Source organism: Notolepis coatsorum (assembly GCF_963971535.1).
Source record: "Notolepis coatsorum genome assembly, chromosome: 11".
Lineage (NCBI taxonomy): Eukaryota > Metazoa > Chordata > Actinopteri > Aulopiformes > Paralepididae > Notolepis > Notolepis coatsorum.
In genome coordinates, this window is record NC_140175.1 from 3,571,127 (window position 1) to 3,591,497 (window position 20,371).

At 46.3% G+C, this 20,371-nt stretch overlaps 1 protein-coding gene across 1 annotated transcript in view; it reads right to left on the reverse strand.

Annotated features, from left to right (window-relative positions):
* zfyve16 (zinc finger, FYVE domain containing 16) overlaps positions 1–20,371 on the reverse strand; it is a 62,650-nt gene that overhangs the window by 13,601 nt on the left and 28,678 nt on the right. Inside the window, exons 5-12 of the mRNA XM_084324157.1 lie at positions 16,430–16,606; positions 14,794–14,936; positions 11,925–12,153; positions 11,339–11,461; positions 10,972–11,127; positions 4,339–4,563; positions 3,231–3,313; positions 1,075–1,179 (exon numbers count right to left, since the gene is read on the reverse strand). Coding sequence (XP_084180283.1) covers positions 1,075–1,179; positions 3,231–3,313; positions 4,339–4,563; positions 10,972–11,127; positions 11,339–11,461; positions 11,925–12,153; positions 14,794–14,936; positions 16,430–16,606 — 1,241 coding nt within the window. The remainder of the gene's footprint in view (positions 1–1,074; positions 1,180–3,230; positions 3,314–4,338; positions 4,564–10,971; positions 11,128–11,338; positions 11,462–11,924; positions 12,154–14,793; positions 14,937–16,429; positions 16,607–20,371) is intronic.

Consider the following 20,371-nt stretch of genomic DNA (forward strand, 5'->3'; position numbering starts at 1 on the left):
ACACACACACACACACACACACACACACACACACACACACACACGTAAACACACGTTGAATCTCTCTCTCTCCCTGTGTCTCTCTCCCTCCCTCCCTCTGTCTCTCTTTCTCCCTCTCTCTCCCCCTCTGTGTGTGTCTCTCTCCCTCTGTGTGTGTCTCTCTCTCTCTCCCTCTGTGTGTGTCTCTCTCTCCCTCTGTGTGTGTCTCTCTCTCTCTCCCTCTGTGTGTGTGTCTCTCTCTCCCTCTGTGTGTGTCTCTCTCTCTCTCCCTCTGTGTGCGTCCCTCTCTCCCTCTGTGTGTCTATCTCTCTCTCCCTCTGTGTCTCTCTCTCCCTCTGTGTGTGTCTCTCTCTCTCTCCCTCTGTGTGCGTCCCTCTCTCCCTCTGTGTGTGTCTCTCTCTCCATCTGTGTCTGTGTGTGTCTCTCTCTCTCTCCCTCTGTGTGCGTCTCTCTCTCCCTCTGTGTGTCGTGTGTCTATCTCTCTCTCCCTCTGTGTGTGTCTCTCTCTCTCTCCCTCTGTGTGCGTCCCTCTCTCCCTCTGTGTGTGTCTCTCTCTCCATCTGTGTGTGTCTCTCTCTCTCTCCCTCTGTGTGCGTCCCTCTCTCCCTCTGTGTGTCTATCTCTCTCTCCCTCTGTGTCTCTCTCTCTCTCTCTCCCTCTGTGTGTCTATCTCTCTCCCTCTGTGTGTGTGTCTCTCTCTCTCTCCCCCCCCTCTCCCTCCATCTCTCCCCTCCCCCCTCTCTCTCCCTCCCTCCTCTCGCTCCCTCCCTCCTCTCTCTCCCTCCCCCCCCCCCCCTCCTCTCTCTCCCCCCTCTCTCCCTCTCCCCCCCCTCTCTCACCGTCCCTCCTCTCTCTCTCCCCCTCCTCTCTCTCTCTTCCCCCCCCCCCCCCCCCCCCTCTGTGTGTCTCTCTCTCTCTCTCTCCCTCTGTGTGTCTATCTCTCTCCCTCTGTGTGTGTGTCTCTCTCTCTCTCCCCCCCCTCTCCCCCCCCTCTCCCTCCATCTCTCCCCTCCCCCCTCTCTCTCCCTCCCTCCTCTCGCTCCCCCCCCCCCCCCCCCCCCCCCCCCCCCTCACCTCGTTGAACCTGCTCTTGGGGATGTCGATGTAGCTGTGGCCCATCTCCATGTGGATCCTCAGTCCTGCGACGGCCGGCAGGCTGTACTGGTAGTTCCTCAGGTCCTGTGGGGGAGGAGAGGGGGGAGAGAGAGAGAGGGGGGGGGGAGACGAAGAGAAGAGTCTGTTTAGTGTTCACCAGGAGGCGTGGCGTAAACAGGCCTCGCCGGACACCGGAGGAGGGGCTGCGTCTATACTTTCCGCAACGGAGCTCGGTTTCCGGGTTCCTCTGATTGGCCACGTGACCCGCGCTAGCACGCCCCCTTATCCAGCGCTGCCGCTACAGCTCGCCTGTGTGTTGACGCTCGCCTGTGTGTTGACGCTCGCGCGGCAGAAGCGGCATGGACTTGACTTTATGCTGCACTTAGCGCTGACTGAGAAAGTAAACATTACAGTTCTACTTTATAAAATGCTAATTGTAAATATGTTTAAGTCCACTCCACATTACAGTTGATGCGTGATGCTGCTGAGGCGGTCGTTTCTTGACTCGTTTTGTTCTGGATTTATTGTGATGTTTCTTCTTGACTTCTTGTAGAAGACGTGTCCGGCCCATGGGGACATTAACGTGTGTTGTTGGCGAACTTGTCGCCGTAGGGTTGGGCATCGTTTGGATTTGAACGATTCCGATTCCGATTCTCCATTTCGATTCCTGTTCTAAACAAGTCTCGATTACGATTCTTTGAGGTGCAGGTTTTTTTTTCTAAAAAAAAATCATACTATTCACATTGTCAGTTGACTTGACAGTTTCATTTGGTTGCTGTACTGTAACTAGGGTATTCATTAACAAAGTAAAAAAATATTAAATAAAAGATATATTTTTTTTAAGAATAGAAAAATTAAGAATCGAAATGCAAATATGTTAGGAACCGGTTCCTATTAGAACCGGTTCTCGGTGCCCAACCCTAGTTGTCGGGCTTTACAAATACATGATTGATTTGATTTGATTTGATCTGCCACCCGGGCCGAGCCAGAGACCTTTATTACCAGGGTTTGGACAGCGAGGTTTCAGTGGCTTAGTTATGACTCACTATGACGAGGTGGCGAGAACATGGCGTCCAGAGGGCTCTGGTCCGAGCTGACCTGGGAGCAGCAGTTATCTCCACGGAGGGTGAACATGGCGTCCAGAGGGCTCTGGTCTGAGCTGACCTGGGAGCAGCAGTGATCTCCACGCAGGGTGAACATGGCGTCCAGAGGGCTCTGGTCCGAGCTGACCTGGGAGCAGCAGTGATCTCCACGGAGGGTGAACATGGCGTCCAGAGGGCTCTGGTCCGAGCTGACCTGGGAGCAGCAGTGATCTCCACGGGGTGAACATGGCGTCCAGAGGGCTCTGGTCTGAGCTGACCTGGGAGCAGCAGTGAGCTCCACGGAGGGTGAACATGGCGTCCAGAGGGCTCTGGTCTGAGCTGACCTGGGAGCAGCAGTGATCTCCACGCAGGGTGAACATGGCGTCCAGAGGGCTCTGGTCTGAGCTGACCTGGGAGCAGCAGTGATCTCCACGCAGGGTGAACATGGCGTCCAGAGGGCTCTGGTCCGAGCTGACCTGGGAGCAGCAGTGATCTCCACGGGGTGAACATGGCGTCCAGAGGGCTCTGGTCTGAGCTGACCTGGGAGCCCTCTGGTGTCCAGTGACGGTATCGCACGTTGCAGCCCCTCAATGCTCTTTAACCCTTTCACTGTGACAATACAGAAGGTTAGCCCCTTTACTATCACACAACTGACGGCGATGCTCCATCATTAGCAAATGCGGAGCTAATGATGCTAATGATGGAGCATCGCCGTCGGTTGTGCGATAGTAAAGGGCTAACCTTCTGTCGTGTGGCAATGAAAGGGTTAAAGAGCATTGATGGGCTGCAACGTGCGATACCGTCACTGGACACCAGAGGGCAGTGACGGATTCACTCACTCCTCTTACCGACGACACAAAGCAAGACGACACCCTCTCTCTCCACTGTAGTAAACGCATTTTAACTGAAAAACCCCCGGACACTACTTTGATAGCATCTGCCGGCCGCCTCACCCCCATTAATGATCCCAAGCGAGAACAGCTATACGGTAAGAAGAGACGAGGATACTGTACGTACAGTAGAGGTGTGGTGTTGTGTGTTCGTGGCACTTACAGCCAGCAGGTTCATGATGGTGTGTCCCGTCTCCCGGTACACCGAGTCCCGGAAGCGAACGCTGACCAGCGTGGTCGGATACACTGCAAGGGGAAAACAAACACACGGTTACCATGGATACACTGCAAGGGGAAACACTCGGTTACCATGGTGATCAATACCACTGACTGAAGAGAGCAGGTCTACAGAGAGTAGGGGTGTCACGATGCGACCTCACAGCGATTAATTTAGATTACGATTATTCAGGCGACGATTCAATGCATCGTGAAATCCCTTCATTTGACCACGATTCGATTCGATACATTTTCGGTACATTTTCTATCAGTTAATTCCCCCCAAAAAATTTGAATACACAAATGTGGCTGCAGGGGGAACCGATTCACTCAGCATGAATGGACTATAGGTCAATAAAAACAATACACACAGGGGTGCTCCAGTAGCACACCATGTTACCGCGCTGCGTCGCGGGACTCCGTGCTGCGTCACGGATCTGGTTGACTCCGAGTTCGATTCCCGGACTCGCCGTCATTTGCCGAATGTCTCCCCCTGCTCTCTCTCCCGTTTCACCCTACAACTGTCGGTCATGCTTGACCAGAAAAGCGATAAACGCTAAAAAAATTAAGTAAAAAAAAAAAAAAAAAACACAATACACACAAAAAAAGAAAAAAGAAAATTACCTTTTTTTTCTCTTCTCGATTCATTTCGATTATAAATCGATTCTAACAATTTCAAATCGATGCAGTTGAATCGTCACATTAGTGATGCACCGATGTGAAAATTGTGGCCGATACGGATAACCGATATTAATATTGCTGTTCTGTCGGATATTTACCGATATCTCTGTATAGAAAAAACTTTTTTATGATAATCAAATAAAGAGCTATTTTCCAAAACACATAATTTGTTTAACTTTTGTAACTTATTTTCAGAAATGACTGATATTTTGAAACTATTTAAGGCCAAAACATGTATAAAAAATATATATATATATTTTTATATCTGCCATATCTTGATATCGGACCGATACCGATGTGTAAAAAAACGGCCATATCGGCCGATATATCGTGCATCACTAGTTACACCCCTGACAGAGAGCCCCACCACGCACCGCTGTGCTCCGCGCCCAGCCGCAGCAGCAGCCTCAGGGGGAACACCTTGGCCCAGGGCACCTCCAGCCGCTGGATGAGCAGCCCGCAGAGGAAGGGCTGCGAGGGCAGCGTCAGGTCCTCCAGGGGCTGGCAGCTGGGCGAGAAGAACAGCATCCCACCGTGCTCCCTGCTGCCCAGGAAGCTGCTGGTGAACGTCACGTTACCCATGTCCTCCACGTACCTCCCTGTGGGGGGGGGGGGGGGGTGGAGCGAGAGAGAGGAGAGAGAGAGATAGTTTTATTTTATTTTATTAGAAAAAAAATTTAAATACAAGATTCCAGGGCGGTCAGGTGGCGTAGCGGAGATTGCGTTCGTCACCAACGCTGGAGACGCTGGGTTCGCGTGTTCGAATCCAGCTCCCGGCGTTGTCACCAGCTTGGCTGGCCGTTCACACTAATACAATTGGCTGTGTTAAGGGGTGGGGAAAGCTGGCGGGTGGGTCCTGGGCGTTGTGGACAGCGACCCCTACAGTTCGGTCGGGGCGCCTGCACAGCGAGGGTAGGATCTGGAGAAAGGTAGTGTGACCTTCCACACGTTACACTCTCCCGGTGAGAATCTGCGCGGCCAGGCTGGCTGCACATGTGTCGGAGGAAAGCATGCGACAGTCTCCGGCCTCCCGGACCAACAGTAGGGGGGGGTGCGCAACAACCAGGAAGGGGGTTGGGAATTGGCATAACGACTAACAGTGGGATGGGAGAAAAAAATCGGAAAAAGGAGGGGGGAAAAGATAATAATAAAAAAAAATCTATATATATAAAATAAATATTAAAAAATAAAAAATACAAGATTCCAGAAAAACTTCAAGGATGCTACACAAAAAAGTCAAGACTTATTATTTCCATTGTGGTCCTTGGTCTCAAGGCCTCTACATGCTACAGCAACTTCAAAGCAACTTCAACACAACATCAGCGCGATTTCAGCGCGGTTGTTGTTTAGGGTCTTGTAGACTGTGTTGCGAGGAATCTGCGTACATGTCTCCAAAATCTAACCTAAACAACCGTTGCGTTGATATTGCGTAGCAGTGATTGGTTGGTTAGCGAATGGGGGCGGGGCTGTCATAGAATAATATAGGTCTCGCAGAGAATACCATCCGCCATTGTTGTAGCCAGCCAGCGTTGATGCTAAATAATTAGCGTCACATAGCTGGCCTTTTTCTGAAAACCCAAGCACATATTGTTCCATAGCATACGCCTTCAGTTGATCATGACAAATCCTCTCTTACCTTGACGATAAAAAAGCCTCCATAATTTAGTAAATAAAGCTGTAGCCAGCCAGCTAGCATTGGTGCTATACAAAATGCTATAGCTACATAGCTAACCAACTAAATACAATGTTATCCTGAGGTAACTTTAACGTTAAATACAACGTTTGCTAGTCGAAATGACTGGACACACACAGGGACAAGTTAAACATCAATCAATAAATTTATTCCAATAGGTAGTTTGAGCTGCATGTGAGCCGGTCTTTCTCTCCTCTCCATTGGAAACTAATGAAATTACGTTAAAAAGCAAAGAACCGGCTGACAAAAGTTAAGCTGCTAGCAATAGACACTATAATACTTCCGGTCGGGGAATTTCAAAATAAAAGAGCGACGACTAAAAGCACCGGAAATAAGTTTATTTTGTACATTATCTAACGTTAACACGAACCTAAACTAACTTTAGATTAGTTTAGGTTCGTGTAACGTTAGATATTGTAAAAAATAAACGTATTTACGGTGCTTTTAGACTCGCTCTTTTATTTTGAAACCCCCCGCCCGGAAGTACAAATTATGCTTATTTTTCTGCTTTTATCAATGGGTTGGTTGAGAAGGGAAGCGTCATCTATCTAGGGAACCTAGCTACATACGGGGTACAATGTTACATAGGCTGCGCGTTGATTTTGCAGAAGCATAAAGGTAGAGTGTCTGCAACACCGTTGCTTTGTCGATGTTGTGTCGAAGTTGCTTTGAATTTGCTGTAGCATGTAGAGGCCTTCAGACAGACAGACAAGCAATACAAAACATGACCACAAATAACAATTTGACAAACTACATAGACATGAACATTTTAAATGCAGTACAAACGTAGCCACAGGCAACAATGTATCAGACAACATTTTCATGCATTTTAAAATCTAGTTTTTAACATTGTCGAGGAGCCATGATTTGACTTTCTTCTTAAAATTGTTTCGGCTACTGATGCATTTTAGCTGTGAAGGTGGCAAATTCCAATTTGTGGCTCCCAAGAATTTAAAAGAACATTTGCCCATATTTGTTTTGAACCTTGGAATACGCAGGTCAGCAACGCTGGCTCTGGTGTTATGGCTATGCATGTCCCTGTTCCACTGAAAATAATTTGTAAGATAAGTGGGGGCCCTATTGTTTTAAATGTTGTGAACTATGTTGAGCTGAAGTTGAACAGACCTGGCTTCCAGAGGGAGCCCGCCCAACAACTGGAAGTGTTGTTTGCCCACATGTGCTCTGGAGGCTAGTCCAGAGTTAATCTGATTGTTCTGGGAAACCTGTAACTTATCTTTTAAAACTTTGGTCAGACCTCCGTACCAAGAACAGATAGCATAGTCGAAGCAACAAGAAACAAGAGGATTTGCCAGAGAGAGAGAGAGAGAGAGAGACAGAGAGACACATAGAGAGAGTCATCTCCCGCCTCGACTACTGCAACGCACTGCTAGCTGGCCTCCCGGCCACTGCCACCAAGCCTCTTCAACTCATTCAGAACGCAGCGGCCCGTCTGATCTCAAACCTACCGAAGTCGGCCCATGTCACCCCACTTCTTAGGGACCTGCACTGGCTCCCCATTGCTGCACGTATCCGCTTCAAGGCCCTCGACCTAGCATACCGTGCAGCAAAGGGAACCGCTCCCGCCTACCTCCGGTCAATGGTCTCTAACTACACACCCTCAAGACCCCTACGCTCTGCATCTTCTGGCCGCCTCAGACCTACTCCTATCCAAGCTCCCGGAGGGTCATCAAAGAGAAGCCGCCTATTCTCAGTCCTTGCCCCACAATGGTGGAATGAACTACCCATCCCAGTTAGGACAGCCGAAACACGTCCAATCTTTCGCCGTCGACTAAAGACGCACTTCTTCAACCACTATCTGAAATGATTAAAAAAAATAAAAATAAAAAAAATCTAACCCTGACTAACCTTAATGTCATGCACTTGTCCTAATAAACTAACCTACACTGTAACACGCAACACTTGATGAACATTGTTACTCAGCTGATAGAGTTGTACCCTTCTTGCTGTCTTGTCGTACAGAACTTGTAAGTCGCTTTGGATAAAAGCGTCAGCTAAATGACTAAATGAAAATGTACATAGAGAGAGGGAGAGAGAGACATGGAGAAAGAGAGAGACAGAGAGAGACACAGAGGGAGAGAGACAGAGGGAGAGAGAGATAAAGAGACACAGAGAGGGAGGGAGAGAGACAGAGAGAGAGACAGAGACAGAGACAGAGAGAGATAGAGACACAGAGAGGGAGAGAGAGACAGAGAGACAGAGGGAGAGAGATAGAGAGAGACACGAAGAGGGAGGGAAAGAGAGAGACAGAGAGAGAGGGAGAGAGAAACAGAGAGCGAGAGAGACACAGAGAGAGAGACACACAGAGAGACAGACAGAGAGACACACACACACACAGAGAGAGAGACAGAGAGACACGAAGAGGGAGGGAAAGATAGAGACAGAGAGAGAGGGAGAGAGAAACAGAGAGCGAGAGAGACAGATAGACAGAGAGACACAGAGAGAGAGAGACACACAGAGAGACAGACAGAGAGACACACACACAGAGAGAGAGACAGAGAGAGAGAGACACAGAGAAAGAGAGAGACAGGAGAGAGAGCAGGGGAGAGAGGGAGAGAGACAGACAGACAGACAGACAGACAGACAGACAGACAGACAGACAGACAGACAGACAGACAGACAGACAGACAGACAGACAGACAGACAGACAGACAGACAGAGAGAGCACCACTGATTAAAAGAAGTATGATGTCACTACAACAACATTGTAATGTCGTTCAAATTCCCTGGAAAAGGCACAAAAGAAGTGGCGCCCCCCGGTGTTAAGAAATCGTGTTTTTAGATCTACAACCGGCATGAGGACATGGAAATCAAAGACCACGGCTACAACACAGTTACAGAGACGACGCATTTTTATACAAAAAAATCGTTTGCATTTTTGTACCTCATTGTTTGCATTTTGTACTTCATTCTGTACTTTAGTTTGTATATTGTATATTTTGTATGGAGTTTTGGACTTTATTCTTTTGACCTCGTTACTGTATGAAGCAGCACATTCTCAGGGGGCTCCTACAGAACCAAGCGTTTCACTGTAATGTACATGTACCTTAGACGTAACAAATAAAACTAAACTTGAACTTGAATAAAACAAAATTTGAACAAATAATGTTCAATTGTATGTTTGTTTTTGCATACTTGAAAAAGACCGGAAGGGTCGCTCGAAACGTTGTATCTGCTTCTACTGCTGTTATTTTGTCACAATTAAAACACCTCGGAGCATCAAGTGAGTTGAGCTGAGCCCCGCTTTGTTTCATGTATTACTGTTTCTACATTAGCATACCGTGCAGCAAAGGGAACCGATCCCGCCTACCTCCGGTCAATGGTCTCTAACTACCAGTGTTGGGACTAACGCGTTACAAAGTAACGCGTTACAGAAACAAAGTTACTTTTTGCCGCAACTAGTACTCTAACGCATTACTTTTGAAATTCAGTAACGCTACTTACGTTACTGAATGGTTTGTTAGTTCGTTACTGCGTTCTTTTTATGTAGATTCATAGCGAGCGTCCTTATTTCGCCTGCGTTTGTTTTGTTTACTGTAGACTGAAAGGCGCTATATAAAACGAAGTATTATTATTATTATTATTTCTTTCCGTAGCCTCATTCTGGTTTTCGCACTTCTGATTGGCCACTGACGTTCTGAAAGAAATAGACGCTCTCTACAGTAAACAACAAGAGGACGCTCGCTATGAATCTACATAATAAGAACGCAGTAATAATAACGAACTAACAAACCATTTAGCAACTACTTGGAGAGATAATTAATATACAACATGGAAACGAGATAAAGAACATGTTTGAAGGGCTGCTGGAGTCAACTGGACTAACGTTACATCTCGACCACCGCAGACTGGTGACGGTGAGTGCAATGTGTTCACTGAAACTCAAGATCAACGGATTTTGACTGTACGAAATCTGCCAGGGAATCTCATAATACTAATCAAACAATATAAATATAGTCCTTTCATGCACAATTGATATCCTAACTATTCTAACGTTGCAATGCTTTGATTGATATATTAAACAACGCTGCAAGATGGTTATGAATTAATTAATGAATGGATGAATGAATGAATGAATGAAAACTTTATTTAACAGATTGCAGAATGGGTACAATACAGTACGGCTCAATACATACAATTGTTAAGGGGATGCAGACCTGAGAAAGACGTTTGTCTTGTTTCCATCAGGGTCCCCCATTTTCAATTCATATAGACATTTATGACATACACAACATACATGACATTTATGGCATAGGGACATATAGGTATTTAGTACTGATACATTTGTGACATAAGCGGTATTCAAATATACAGTACTGTTACCCCTAGATCCTGACAGAGTATATACATATGATGGGGAGGGGACTGTACATTAGGAGGGGGTGGGTGGGTGGGAGAGAAATATACATACAGCGGGGAGGGAATATATAATGAAACACTCTAGACCACATTGCTTAGCAGAGTTCGGTGATGTGAATGGAAACTGTCAAGTTGATCAACCGATTTTGAGTATATGGGGCATGGGACTTGAGCAATTTTTTTTTTTTTTTTTTTTAAATAACTAAATAGTTACTTTTCACAGTAACTCATTACTTTTGGGTGTAAGTAACTAGTACAGTAACGAAGTTACTTTGAAATGAAGTAACTAGTAAAGTAACTGAGTTACTATTTTTCAGTAACTAGCACAACACTGCTAACTACACACCCTCAAGACCCCTACGCTCTGCATCTTCTGGCCGCCTCAGACCTACTCCTATCCGAGCTCCGGGAGGGTCATCAAAGAGAAGTCGCCTATTCTCAGTCCTTGCCCCACAATGGTGGAATGAACTACCCACCCCAGTTAGGACAGCCGAAACCCGTCCAATCTTTCGCCGTCGACTAAAGACTCACTTCAACCATTATCTGAAATGATAATTAAAAAAAAAAAAAAAAAAAAATATATATATATATATATAACCCTGACTAACCTTACTGTCATGCACTTGTCCTAATAAACTAACCTACACTGTAAACACGCAACACGGATAAAAGCTTTCAGCTAAATGACTAAATGTAAATGTTTGGCTCAGCACCAGGAAACAGAGGATGTGCGTTGTTTATTTTTTCTGAGTTTTTGTTTCGCTGCCATTTTGACCAGGTCTTGCTCGAAAAAGAGATCATTGATCTCAAGTGACTACCTGGTCAAATAAAGGTTTAAATAAATAAAATAAGGTCTACAGAGAGCATGTCTACAGAGAGAGAGCAGGTCTACAGAGAGAGAGAGCAGGAGCAGGTTGCATGTGTGTTGACCCTTCACCTTTCAGGGCGTCCTTGTAGATGTTGAGGTACAGCATGAAGAGGTCCTTGGGGAGACTCCTCTCGTCCGGCAGACACTCCAGGACGAACACCAGCTCCCTCTGGCCCAGCGCCTGCAGCCCACTGGAGCCGAAGCACCAGCAGCGCTGAGAGCAGTCTGACGGGGAGGAGACACGGGTGAGGAGGGAGGGGTGGGGACCCAATTAGGTACTTTTACAAAGGTACCTACCGAAACACGTCGGTACTACCGAGTATCGATTCACGGGAGATCCAACGGTGCCAATAATAATAATAAAATAATATAATAAATAATACTACGGTTTGAAGGTAAATGTACAGGAGGTTAGAGGCTCGCATCATCCACTCACATGTAACAAGCTTGACGTTGACCAGCAAGTTGGCGTTAAGGACAAAGGTCAAAGGTCGGGGTCCACCCTCTTCCAACAGGAGCAGGATCTGGCAGGGGGCGGGGCGCTCCTCCACCAGGACGTCTGGGAGACAAACAGTTCGTCCAATCAGGTGCCGCGTTGTGAAGCGGAAAACACACGTGTGCGCGCACACACACACACACACACACAAACACACACACACACTATTAAATTAAATTATTTAGCATAATTATCTATTAATTAGACCATATTAATCAGGATTCAGTTGGAGCCTGTCTATTTGATAGTTGTTTAGGTGTGTTATTTATTGTTTTTTGTCAATATATTGTGACGAGTATGAATGTATATATTTGTATGTTGTCACGATGTAAGTTATTGGACCCCAAGAAGAATAGGTGCTGCTGTGCAAAGATAATGGATCTAAATCAATCACACACAGATACACAGACGCACACACACACACACACACACACACACACACACACACACACACACACACACACACACACACAGACCCACACACACATACACACACACACAGACACACACACACAGACACACACACCTCCCCCGGCCTCGTGGTCTCCCGTGGCGATGAGCAGGGGGGGCAGCCCCTCCTCGTCCTCGGGCAGCAGGCTGGGGCCCCTCTGGACGGAGGCCCCGACCCCACAGAGCAGGGCGTAGTCCCAGGGCCCCGACACCGGGGGGCGCACCACCTCCACCGCTCTGGGAGGGGCCTCCGAGGTGGTGCCTCCTCCTACCACCCCACTGACCTCTGACCCCCCTGGGCCGGGCTGGAGAGAGAGAGAGAGAGAGAGAGAGAGAGAGAGAGAGGGGAGCAGGGTCAATTCAATTCAATTAAAAAAACTTTATTGGTCCCGCAAGGGGCAATTTAGAGCATGATACGGCAAACTGCTACACATTCAAGACAAAACAAGACGGAACAGGGACAAGAGACATACAGTACGTGACACTTCAAAGTAGGGCTGTCCCCGTCTAAGGATTTGGATGGTCGACTATGATTGGCCAAAATTTGCCGTTATTCGACTATTGGTCGACTAAAAAAATATATATATATTTTTTTTATCATTCCATTTGGGCTGTGGGGGTGCTTAATGTCTGAAGGAGTCGACTGAAGGCTTCTTGTTCTCTGCAAAAGCATGCAATTGGTCCACTGATGGATACATCTTGATATTTGTCTAGTCTAGTGTGTTCATTAGATGGTGAAATCCTCTTTCAGTGCCTCTGTGCCTGTTTTCGTAGGCAGTTAGCCTCTGGTATGCGCGCCATTAGCGTTAGCCACGCTTCTAGGCCTCTTTGCTTTTGGAAAGAATGATAAAAAAAAATCTAAAAAAAATATATATATATTTTCTTTTTTACTATTCGACTAAGAGGTTGGCTAGTCGACTACGGCCCCTTTCGACCAATTAGTCGACTAATAGGGGTCAGCCATACTTCAAAGCACAATAGACATGATGACACTGCCAGAACGGGATCCCTTCACTGTTGATCTGTCAAGTCCAATAAATAAATAAATAGGGGCGCCAGTGGCTCAGGAGGTAGAGCAGTCGTCTGGCAATCCGGAGGAGGTTCCCGGTTCGATTCCCGCTCCTCCCGGGCAGCATGTGTCGATGTTTCCTTGAGCAAGACACTTAACCCCTAATTGCTCCCGATGAGCAGGTCGGCACCTTGCATGGTCGCCTCCGCCGTCGGTGTGTGAATGTGTGAGTGAACGGGTAAAAATGTGAGGAACAAACAAATTGTAAAGCCCCCCCCCTTCCTTCCATTAACTCACTGGACTGTCACGGAAATATTTATATTTATTTATTTGCACTAGCACTAAATGCACTTGGGACAATGATGGTATGTTATATATTGAGGACATTGGGACATTGGGACATTGATACTTTATTACATTGATACTTTATTACTATATTACTATTATTATTGACATTATTATTTTGCACATGCTATATCTTATGTTTGTATGCCAGTGGTGATGTTCCTAACACATTTTTGTTGTACCAACAATGACAAATAAAGATCTATTCTATTCTATTCTATAAAAGCGCTAAAAAAAAGTGCACTTTCGTCAAAAAAAATCAAATCAGGGGGTCAAAGGGGGCATGTTAGTAAACTGACCTTTCCTTGTACTGTGGCCATTCAACTGTCGAATGGCCTCTCTGGTACAAACCCACATTTCCTTCCGTTTGTTTTACAGGCAGGCTGTCTAAAGCGCTTTCCTGAGGGCAGCAGGTCAAAAAAACACACATGAAGGACATGTTTTTATCTTATGTGCTTTCTTGAGCACTTGAGCATTGGAAAACTGCATTAGCCCTTTCACTGCCACACGACAGAAGGTTAACCCTTTACTATCACACAACCGACGGCGATGCTCCATCATTAGCATCATTAGCTCCGCATTCCGTATATTATTGTCACAGTGAAAGGGTTAACCGGCTGTCGTGTTTAGATACATTTTCTATCAGTTAATTCCCCCAAAAATGTTGAATACACAAATGTGGCTGCAGGGGGAACTGATTCACTCAGCATGAATGGACTATAGGTCAATAAAAAACAATACACGCAAAAAAAGAAACATAAAAAATAAATGAATTAATAATAAATTTTTTATTTCGATTAATTCTATTATAATGCTCACTCTCCGGGCGGTCAGGTGGCGTAACGGAGATTGCGTTCGTCACCAACCCCGGAGACGCTGGATTCACCTGTTGGAATCCAGCTCACAGCTCCGGGGTTGTCACCAGCTTGGCTGGCCGTTCACACTAATACAATTGGCTGTATTAGAGGGTGGGAGAAGCTGGCGGGGTGGGTCCGGGTCGTTGTAAACAGCGACTCCTACAGTTCGGTCGGGGCGCCTGCTCAGCGCGGATAGGATCTAAGTGGGATAGTGTGATCCTTCCACACGCTACGCCCTCTCAGAGAATATCCACGCTGCCAGGTGAAAAGAAGCGGTTGATTGGCTGGACGTGTGTCGGAGGAAGCACGCGATAGTCTCCACTCTCCCAGACCGACTGTGGGGGGTAAGTGCACAGCGACCAGGAAGGGGATTGGGAATTGGCATAACGACTAACATTGGGATGGGAGAAAATCGGAGGAAAATGGAGGGGGAAAAAGATCAATAAAAATAAATAAAAATAATGCTCACTCTCAGCAGGAGGATACTGCGTGTTGTTGATAAATTACGTCAAATGGGATCGGAGCATAGATTTTACGTGTAGTCGCCGATACCAGCATCTTAGACCGTATCAGAGGCATTTCCGATACTGGTGTCGGTATGGGAACAACTGTAGTTGTGGGTGCGAGTCTCACCGCGGGGGGGGGGGGGGGTCTGCCTGTGTGGTTGTGGGTGCGAGTCTCACCGCGGGGGGGGGGGGGGGGTCTGCCTGTGTGGTTGTGGGTGCGAGTCTCACCATGGGGGGGGGGTCCGGGGCGACGGGGCTGGACTCCTGGGAACTCCGGCGGCCGCTCACTGCCAGCTTGGTCGTATCGGCCACCTCTCCATTGGGCAGGATGCCATCTGCAAACCACACACGCTTCTGCTCACGAGCACAACCTAACACACAAGGACAGGGGCGGTCTTTTCAAGGCCAGCGTGGAGCCAGCGTCAAGGTCCTATCGGCCGCTTCTTACAGTCAAAGGCTAGTAGGGTTAGCCCCTCTTGTGACGTTGATGCACGCCAATATGCTTTGGCCAGTGAATACAACGGTCACTTGCTCCTCTATGGGAACGCAAGCAATATCCACCATGATGGACTGGTTTTGGACGAACGGTTCATATACAAGTATCACAGAGACATTTCAAAGGTACTCACAGTTGCACGAGGGTTTCACACAAAGATACGGGGTGGTTTGAAAGCTCGGCGTTGCTAATAAACATTTTAAATCATTTTTATAAACTAGTAAAAATCACTGAGGTAGCGTTGTGTCAAAATGGCTTACTCTTTTTCTTCCGCATTGTGACATGCCGGAGCGCTGTGATTGCTGGGCGCACCAGGCATGTGACGAAGAGAAGAAGCCAATCACAGCGCTCTTTTTGGAATCCAACCGGCCACAGGTAAGAGCGATTTGACGTCAATTTCAGTCTGATTGGGCCTTGCTCTCATAGCCATCCACCCGGTCAGCGTATGATGTTGCAATAACGAATGCCGTTATTGGTAATCAATAATCAGAAACGACTTCCCCCGCCCCCCCTTTCATGCATTCATGGTGGAACATGATACCGATCATATGCATTTTGATTTTTAACTCTAGCTTGTGTAGGGCCGAAACGCCAATCGATTTAACGTTATTAGCTTACCCTATAACTAGCTTTGCAGGAATTACCCCAGACCATTGCGGTATATAGTTCATATTCACAACGCTATAAAACGGGAACGTATTGATGAAAAAATTATTTCTTTATGGCATATTGAAGGGATGGTTTATACTGTCAATTGACAATGACAATGGACACATAGCAATAATATAAAATATAGATTTAGCTCTACAAACAACCTCACGCACGTGAAAACTTGTAATGAAAAGCTGGCCTTAGACGGGTCCCAATGGCCCCGAATGTGTTAAAGAAAGTTGATTTAATAATTTAAAAAAAAAGACAAGATTAAATTGAGGATTTATTTTGAGGATAAAAAAATAAAAAATAAAAAATGTAAAATTGTTATTAAAAACGAAGGTTCGAACGTCCGTTCGAAAAACCCGGACGAAGTTCGAAGCCCAAAAACAGGCTTCGGGGGGAAACAGCCCTAAAGGCTACCGGCCGACATGCGTCTTCTTAACCCTTTCACTGCCACACGACAGAAGGTTAGCCCTTTACTATCACACAACCGACGGCGATGCTCCATCGTTAGCATCATTAGCTCCGCAAATGCGGAGCTAATGATGCTAACGATGGAGCATCGCCGTCGGTTGTGTGATAGTAAAGGGCTAACCTTCTGTATTGTCACAGTGAAAGGGTTATAACCGGCTGTCGTGTGGCAGTGAAAGGGTTAACGGACAGGCTATGTGTGTGTGTGTGCGTGCGTGGGGGGGGGGGGGTCACCACTCGTACCGTCGTTGCTGGGCTGCTTGAGGACGGACACGGGCACCATGACGGTGGGCGGGGGGGAGTTGAGGGTCCCGGCGGCGCGCGCCTGCTGCAGGGGGGGGATGGTGCTGCAGTACTCGGACGGCACGTTGGGGTTCGGGCTGGGACCCGTGGGGCTCATCATATGCTCTCGGGCCTGGGCTGCGGGGGTCAGGGGTCAAGAGGTAGAGGTCAGGTTAGGACAGGGGTCAGAGGTAGAGGTCAGGTTGGGACAGGGGTCAGACAGAGAGGTCGGGTTAGGACAGGGGTCAGACAGAGAGGTCGGGGGTCAGACAGAGAGGTCAGGTTAGGACAGGGGTCAGACAGAGAGAACAGAGAGGTCAGGGGTCAGACAGAGAGGTCAGGTTAGGACAGGTGTCAGACAGAGAGGACAGGGGTCAGACAGAGAGGTCAGGGGTCAGACGTAGAGGTCAGGTTAGGACACGGGAAATAACAGAATCAAGAGTCAGAAAGGTCCTTATTGCCGAGTAGTTTTCACACACAACACAAGGAATCTGATTTGGTCGTTTGGTGCGACATTAACACTTTGACTGCCAGCGACGAGATTTCTCGTTAGTTCATGCCGATCGTTGGGTGCCAGCGACGAGAGATCGTCTTTTTTTTATTAGCGATTTGAATTCATATTTCATCTAGCCTCACGTTAGTGCTGCAAACTCTCTCTGAGCTCCATTGGGAAAATACCGCCCCCTATCGTCTCTCCCTGTGGTACTGCACCCCTTTGGAATGGATTGAATGAAACACATTCAATCTTATGCACGCTATAGAATCCTGCTTCCTCATTTTACTTCTCAGGCAAGTCACCCGAGGGGATCGGATTCATTGCCGAGCCCCAGAACAGCGTGGAATACATATTTCCAGTACCCAGCGTTGTATCAATAAACGCGATCGATATTTGGAATGGCGCTCAGGAATTGGAATAATCTTTTTGAAGAACATCTGATCTGAGGTAAGGAATCTATTTTACCAGTTTTAGGATAATCCGAGCTTTTTTCACAGAGATAACGTGTGCCCTATGTGTGTGTGTGTGTGTCTGTGTGTGTGTGCTGATCAGGAAATGAGGAAATTTTTCAGCTCGCTTCTATAGCGTGCATAAGTACACATATGCTATCGATAATCTAGCATTTATTTGAAAACGATTCATAAATAGGCCGAAAAATTACAACGTTTTTTGTGTATTCCAGAATATTCCAGTAAAGGGCGATTATCACAGAATTTTTTTATTTATTTTGTATCCACTTTTTCTCCCATTTTTCTATATTTTCTCCCATCCCAATTTCGTATCATCCAATTCAACCCTCCCCTGTCACGGACGCTGTTTCTTGCCTCCCACAAGCCGGCTGCAATGTGGACTAAGTCATACATAGCACAAGTCCCCTCCGGTACTTGAGGTAACAGCAGTCGCATCTTTTCACCTGCGCAGCTCGATCTCTCAGTGGCGAGGAGTAACGCGTGGGAGGCTCACGCTGCCCCCGACACTTCCTGATTCTACTGCGCAGGCGCACCAACCGACCTGTAGGAGGCGCCCGATCCCCACCCATCAGTTTCCCACCCCCTAATACGGCCAATGTGTATTAGTATGAACGACCAGCTAAAATGAAAGCAATGTGGAGCGCTGGGCTCGAACAGGCGAGCCCAGCGTCTCCGCATTCGTGGTGAGCGCCTTGCCCACTACGCCACGTAGCCGCCTACAGAATCTTTATATTTTCCTGAAACTTTAAAAAAAAACAAGCGTTTTTCAAAATGGTATAAAACGGAAATGAACAGATTAAAAAACAATCCGTTTGGACAATGTTGACTGCAAACAAGTCATTGATAAGAGACGGCCAGATTAGACACATAGCCATAATTTAAGACATAGTTTATGCGTTTGCAAATGTGAGAGCTCTATCATTGAAGTGGGTGGTGGCATTCAAGGGGGGTAAGGCACACCGCATGGCTGGCAATGAAAGTGTTAACGGACAGACAATTACGGTGGAATAAAATACAAAGTAGAATAAGATGAAATGGAATATAAACTGATGACCTTAGATAGGCGTAAGACTGCTAGCTTACTTACTGATGACCTTAGATAGGCGTAAGACTGCTAGCTTACTTACTGATGACCTTAGATAGGTGTAAGACTGCTAGCTTACTTACTGATGACCTTAGATAGGTGTAAGACTGCTAGCTTACTTATTGATGACCTTAGATAGGTGTAAGACTGCTAGCTTACTTACTGATGACCTTAGATAGGTGTAAGACTGCTAGCTTACTTACTGATGACCTTAGATAGGTGTAAGACTGCTAGCTTACTTACTGATGACCTTAGATAGGCGTAAGACTGCTAGCTTACTTACTGATGACCTTAGATAGGCGTAAGACTGCTAGCTTACTTGTAGATGACCTTAGATAGGTGTAAGACTGCTAGCTTACTTACTGATGACCTTAGATAGGCGTAAGACTGCTAGCTTACTTATTGATGACCTTAGATAGGTGTAAGACTGCTAGCTTACTTACTGATGACCTTAGATAGGTGTAAGACTGCTAGCTTACTTACTGATGACCTTAGATAGGCGTAAGACTGCTAGCTTACTTATTGATGACCTTAGATAGGTGTAAGACTGCTAGCTTACTTGTAGATGACCTTAGATAGGTGTAAGACTGCTAGCTTACTTACTGATGACCTTAGATAGGCGTAAGACTGCTAGCTTACTTACTGATGACCTTAGATAGGCGTAAGACTGCTAGCTTACTTACTGATGACCTTAGATAGGTGTAAGACTGCTAGCTTACTTACTGATGACCTTAGATAGGTGTAAGACTGCTAGCTTACTTACTGATGACCTTAGATAGGTGTAAGACTGCTAGCTTACTTACTGATGACCTTAGATAGGTGTAAGACTGCTAGCTTACTTACTGATGACCTTAGATAGGCGTAAGACTGCTAGCTTACTTATTGATGACCTTAGATAGGTGTAAGACTGCTAGCTTACTTACTGATGACCTTAGATAGGTGTAAGACTGCTAGCTTACTTATTGATGACCTTAGATAGGTGTAAGACTGCTAGCTTACTTACTGATGACCTTAGATAGGTGTAAGACTGCTAGCTTACTTATTGATGACCTTAGATAGGTGTAAGACTGCTAGCTTACTTACTGATGACCTTAGATAGGTGTAAGACTGCTAGCTTACTTATTGATGACCTTAGATAGGTGTAAGACTGCTAGCTTACTTACTGATGACCTTAGATAGGTGTAAGACTGCTAGCTTACTTATTGATGACCTTAGATAGGTGTAAGACTGCTAGCTTACTTACTGATGACCTTAGATAGGTGTAAGACTGTTAGCTTACTTATTGATGACCTTAGATAGGTGTAAGACTGCTAGCTTACTTACTGATGACCTTAGATAGGCGTAAGACTGCTAGCTTACTTATTGATGACCTTAGATAGGTGTAAGACTGCTAGCTTACTTACTGATGACCTTAGATAGGTGTAAGACTGCTAGCTTACTTACTGATGACCTTAGATAGGCGTAAGACTGCTAGCTTACTTACTGATGACCTTAGATAGGCGTAAGACTGCTAGCTTACTTACTGATGACCTTAGATAGGTGTAAGACTGCTAGCTTACTTACTGATGACCTTAGATAGGTGTAAGACTGCTAGCTTACTTACTGATGACCTTAGATAGGTGTAAGACTGCTAGCTTACTTACTGATGACCTTAGATAGGTGTAAGACTGCTAGCTTACTTACTGATGACCTTAGATAGGCGTAAGACTGCTAGCTTACTTATTGATGACCTTAGATAGGTGTAAGACTGCTAGCTTACTTACTGATGACCTTAGATAGGTGTAAGACTGCTAGCTTACTTATTGATGACCTTAGATAGGTGTAAGACTGCTAGCTTACTTACTGATGACCTT